The 4,070-nt window shown below is 38.6% G+C and overlaps 1 protein-coding gene across 1 annotated transcript; it reads left to right on the forward strand.

The window, feature by feature from the left end:
* Positions 1-1,791: 1,791 nt before the first annotated feature.
* On the forward strand, positions 1,792-2,370 carry LOC132565427 (uncharacterized). The gene has a single exon (XM_060230071.1). The coding sequence runs from the start codon at positions 1,792-1,794 to the stop codon at positions 2,359-2,361; it is 570 nt and encodes a 189-aa protein (XP_060086054.1). The 3' UTR covers positions 2,362-2,370.
* The last annotated feature ends 1,700 nt before the right edge of the window (positions 2,371-4,070 follow it).

Raw genomic sequence — 4,070 nt, forward strand, 5'->3', positions numbered from 1 at the left:
ACCGCTATAACTCTGTGATTCATTACAAATTGGGCTCGCCCTTATGATAACTGATATAAAATCAAAGAAACGACTGCCTGATAATTATCATGGTACCATGCGACGATACATCAATCTCTTTAATCCGTCTTCCATAGACCCAACCTCTAAAAAGATTTGTTTTCAACCTACACATATGGTAATAGATACCTAGATGATATGTGACTTCTGTAAGTCTCAGGACAATCCCCACATAAAGTACAACTGTATTTACCCTCACGGCGACACTGTGACGCCTGCTGTAAGAAGCTCGCTACTAAGCCCTAGCCCAGAGGATTCCTGGTCCCAAGGCAATCTGTGCTGGCGAGCTTGACTGTTTATCACCTTCACTAGTGTAAATGAATCTATTTTATTTCTAGTCCCAAGCTGAAATAATTGATGCTAGATCAGCTTTGTATACCTACACTAGAATTCCTGGTAGTCCAATGTGTTTTCCTATCGGAAACTTAGTTATATCTGTCGTTTCATGTTTTAAGGGATGTACGGGTGACACGGTGCAAAGTCAGTTCTGTCAAGGTACAGTGTTCTGAAAGCAAAAAGAATGGATGACAAACATGATTTTTATTGCATTGTAAATTAACACTAAAAAGTAATTTGAAGTCAGGCATGATAAAAGAATGAAACACATTTGTCTAACAATCCGAGCAAGTACTCTGATGTTTAGATTTTCTACTGGTGTGTTGATACAGCGAATTTGCTTTCGTTTATTGAGATAATTTAATGGATTACGTTTAACTGTTTAAATATGCATCTTCATCCTTCCGCCTTAACTTTGTCTTTTAAATTGAGCAGTAACAACTACTAACTACATAATGCTATCAGTGTTCAGGTTGTGACACGTGGGTGTGTTGGCATCATAAATATGACCGTTTCTGGTCCTACCTTCCGTTAAACACTGTATTTATATTCATTTAACTATTAAGGGACGTATGACCCCTTCTAACTACAATGTAATTGAGGCATCTTCATCGAAAGGCTATTAATCTACGTTTCTTTTTCTACAATAATGTTCGGCAACACAGCTGACCCTAGTTGTTTAGTCAATTCTATAGTAAAATTGCGGCAACTCCTTGCTGTTTCATGCTAATGGTTAGAGAGACACCAACAATGCATGTTATTCGATAGTTCCATAACTAAGAGAACACGTCGTAATAGGAGAGACCATTTGACGGCATGATGTCTTTTGTAACCTAGTATTCCAACATGTCACATGGACATTTGAAGGCATGATGTCTTTTGTAACCTAGTATTCCAACATGTCACATGGACATTTGACGGCATGATGTCTTTTGTAACCTAGTATTCCCAATTGTCACAGGTAATGCAATTTAAAATTTGACGAACATATATGTCTTCTAGATTTCTGAGGCTTAGACACAATAGAACTGATATCGATACTATAAGAGTTACAATCACGTTCGCTCTCTGTACACCTGGAACATATCATGGCAAAATTGAAGATTCCATGTGCGTTACCTTGTGGACAAGATGAAAAGGATAGTTTGATCCTTTGATGTACATCAAACGAATTTCGAGGTCATATACGGTATGTTGTAATGGCTTTGAAGTTGGGTGTCGCTCCTTTGTAAACTTCAAAAAGAGGCATGTAAATTACTTCGCCTGTGTCTTCTGTTTTGCCACGACATGTTCCAGGGGTGCATGGAGCGGAAGTGATCGTACCCCTAGTAGTATCCAAGATGTCGTTTTACAAATATAGCACTATCCATACAGTCTACGATTTTTATTACAGATATGATGCGATTCATAGCACTGTTGACTCTACTCGTGGAGACTTGCCTGGCTTTCCCGCCATTCAGCCGCGGATCATACACACTCAAAGTGAGCGGTGAACGCAATGGATATGACGCAGACGCAACGCCAAGTACGGATCACACAAATTCTCTTAGTCTCGGTGACGTTATGATGCAGACCCTTGCCAACCAAGGGACAAATGTTGTGGTAAGTGACAGGTACGAGTATACTACAAACCCTTCCGAGGGTGACTGGGACGTGTTCCGGGCTGGGCTGGTCTCCCCACCCTCGGGCCTCCTACAACAGTGTTTGTCTCTTTCATCAACAGGCATGCAACAGCTGTTATACTGCATCAAACTATTATCGAATAAAGATCAACTTCATCAGTCAAATGTTCAATCAAAAAGAGGCCCGCTTAAGCTTAACCCAACAGGATGGAAGAGAAAAAAGAGGAGTACAAACGATGACATGCAGAGAGAATTAGAAAATATAAGGATTCAGTCCATGTTGAATCAGTTACTTGAAAAACGCCAAAATGCCAATCCTCGATTTAACCCGACAGGCTGGTAATCACTCCAGGCGCCTAGATGGTGGTAAAACGAACATTTGTCGTGTGAAGTAGTCTCTCTCTCTTTTCTTATTTCATATGTTCCTATTAAATGAATTTATGAATGCAGAATTTGCGTTTTTGTGTTGGGTGACTGAAGACAAGAGAAGGTGGTTTGGTAGATAAGATAAAATAACACCAATATAGAACCGATATGTCAACAGACCGGTAGTTCAAGCTCTGAACAAAGAAACACATAAAGGACATCAGCACGTAAGTGAAGAATAAGACCGGCTTCATGAACGGTGTCGTAAGACAAACAAATAAGGAATCGTAGAAAATATGCCGTTTCCTTAACAACTATATTTTTTTCGTCAGGCATTTACTATTGCGTTAGGAAAAGTAAGTAAATGTGAACACTATAAAATGTTTTTATTCGAAAATGGTAGCACATGTAACTGCCTTCATAATAATAGAGTCATACACGGGCACGTCACGTTTTTTTTAATCATCTCATATTGAAAATTAAGACAATGAGAGATTACTATACCTTCCCATCTTAATATCTGATACATTTCGATTTTCATTAGATATCTCTTCGGTTACAAACTTATAGGTCGTAACATCACATATCAGTCCTTATTAGGACCAAATTGCGATTTTACTGTCGAGCCATATTGTTTAGGTCATTATATTGCAGTGTGACAACGCTACACAATCGTCTTTTTATGATCTTTGTTGTGGAGCCAAATATAATTTAGCGTCCTTGTAATTCTACGTCGTCACAACAATTGAGTTATTCATGATTTCTTCTAAAACGAGGTCGATCAACATTGCTGATTTTACCAACATCTCTTTTACACTTTTCAGTAATGTTCCATTCAGCAATAGCCTACCACAATTTAGTTATCGAATTCAACAAGCGGTCGTCAGCCTGATACGCGTGCGATATTTTTATTATGGAAATAACCCACTAGACTGGTCAGATCCCATCTCTCATAACTCAGTTTAATAAATATATATAGTAATGTACTTTACAATGCGAGGCGTAGATCATTTCTAATTTTAAAATTGGACCTGAACTGACGACTTTTGTACCATTTTGATTTCCCTCTACGGTGTTAGCAAATTATTAAATCTCCGTCTAAATAACTCACATTACGCAAGGCGTTTTTGTTTATAAGCCGTTCAGTGCAAGATATATGATATAACTTTCAAGGGACCTCTGATGTTCATCTGATTTGACATTCAGTTACACAATATATATGAGACGTGTTGACATGTCTGAAACGCTGCACTGAAGTATATAGTACACGAGATGGTAGATTCTCGAACACTGTATTCGTCGATTTTCAAATAGGACTGGATCTAGTATAGCACATCACCAGATATCAAAAAAAGAGTAATCAAAGTGTTTGAAAAGAATGTCATGGTCTATGACGCCGAATACAGCAGACAATTCAAGTATGACACGCACGGCTCTGCACTTGTTATCCAAGGCGGCAGGGATGGCAATGAGGACATAAAAAACAGCCTTCTCAGTAGACCGAGCTGTGTGATATACCAAGTGTAGATGTTCTAGTGAGTATTTGCATGGAGATTAGCCTCTAGATGTTGAGACACAATTCTCTACAATATCTTAGGAAGGATATGTTTGAAATCAGGTGAAAGCTCTTCAACTCTTCCTTGTCCATTCTATAGCTTTTCAATTCTTCCTTGTTCATTCCAGATT

Source organism: Ylistrum balloti, unplaced genomic scaffold, assembly GCF_031769215.1.
Source record: "Ylistrum balloti isolate Yb309-2 unplaced genomic scaffold, AGI_CSIRO_Ybal_v1 Utg369576, whole genome shotgun sequence".
In the NCBI taxonomy this organism is placed as follows: Eukaryota; Metazoa; Mollusca; class Bivalvia; order Pectinida; family Pectinidae; genus Ylistrum; species Ylistrum balloti.

Coding starts and splice junctions, on each gene's coding strand:
- LOC132565427 (XM_060230071.1), top strand. CDS start 1,792: ATGATGCGATTCATAGCACTGTTGACTCTACTCGTGGAGACTTGCCTG.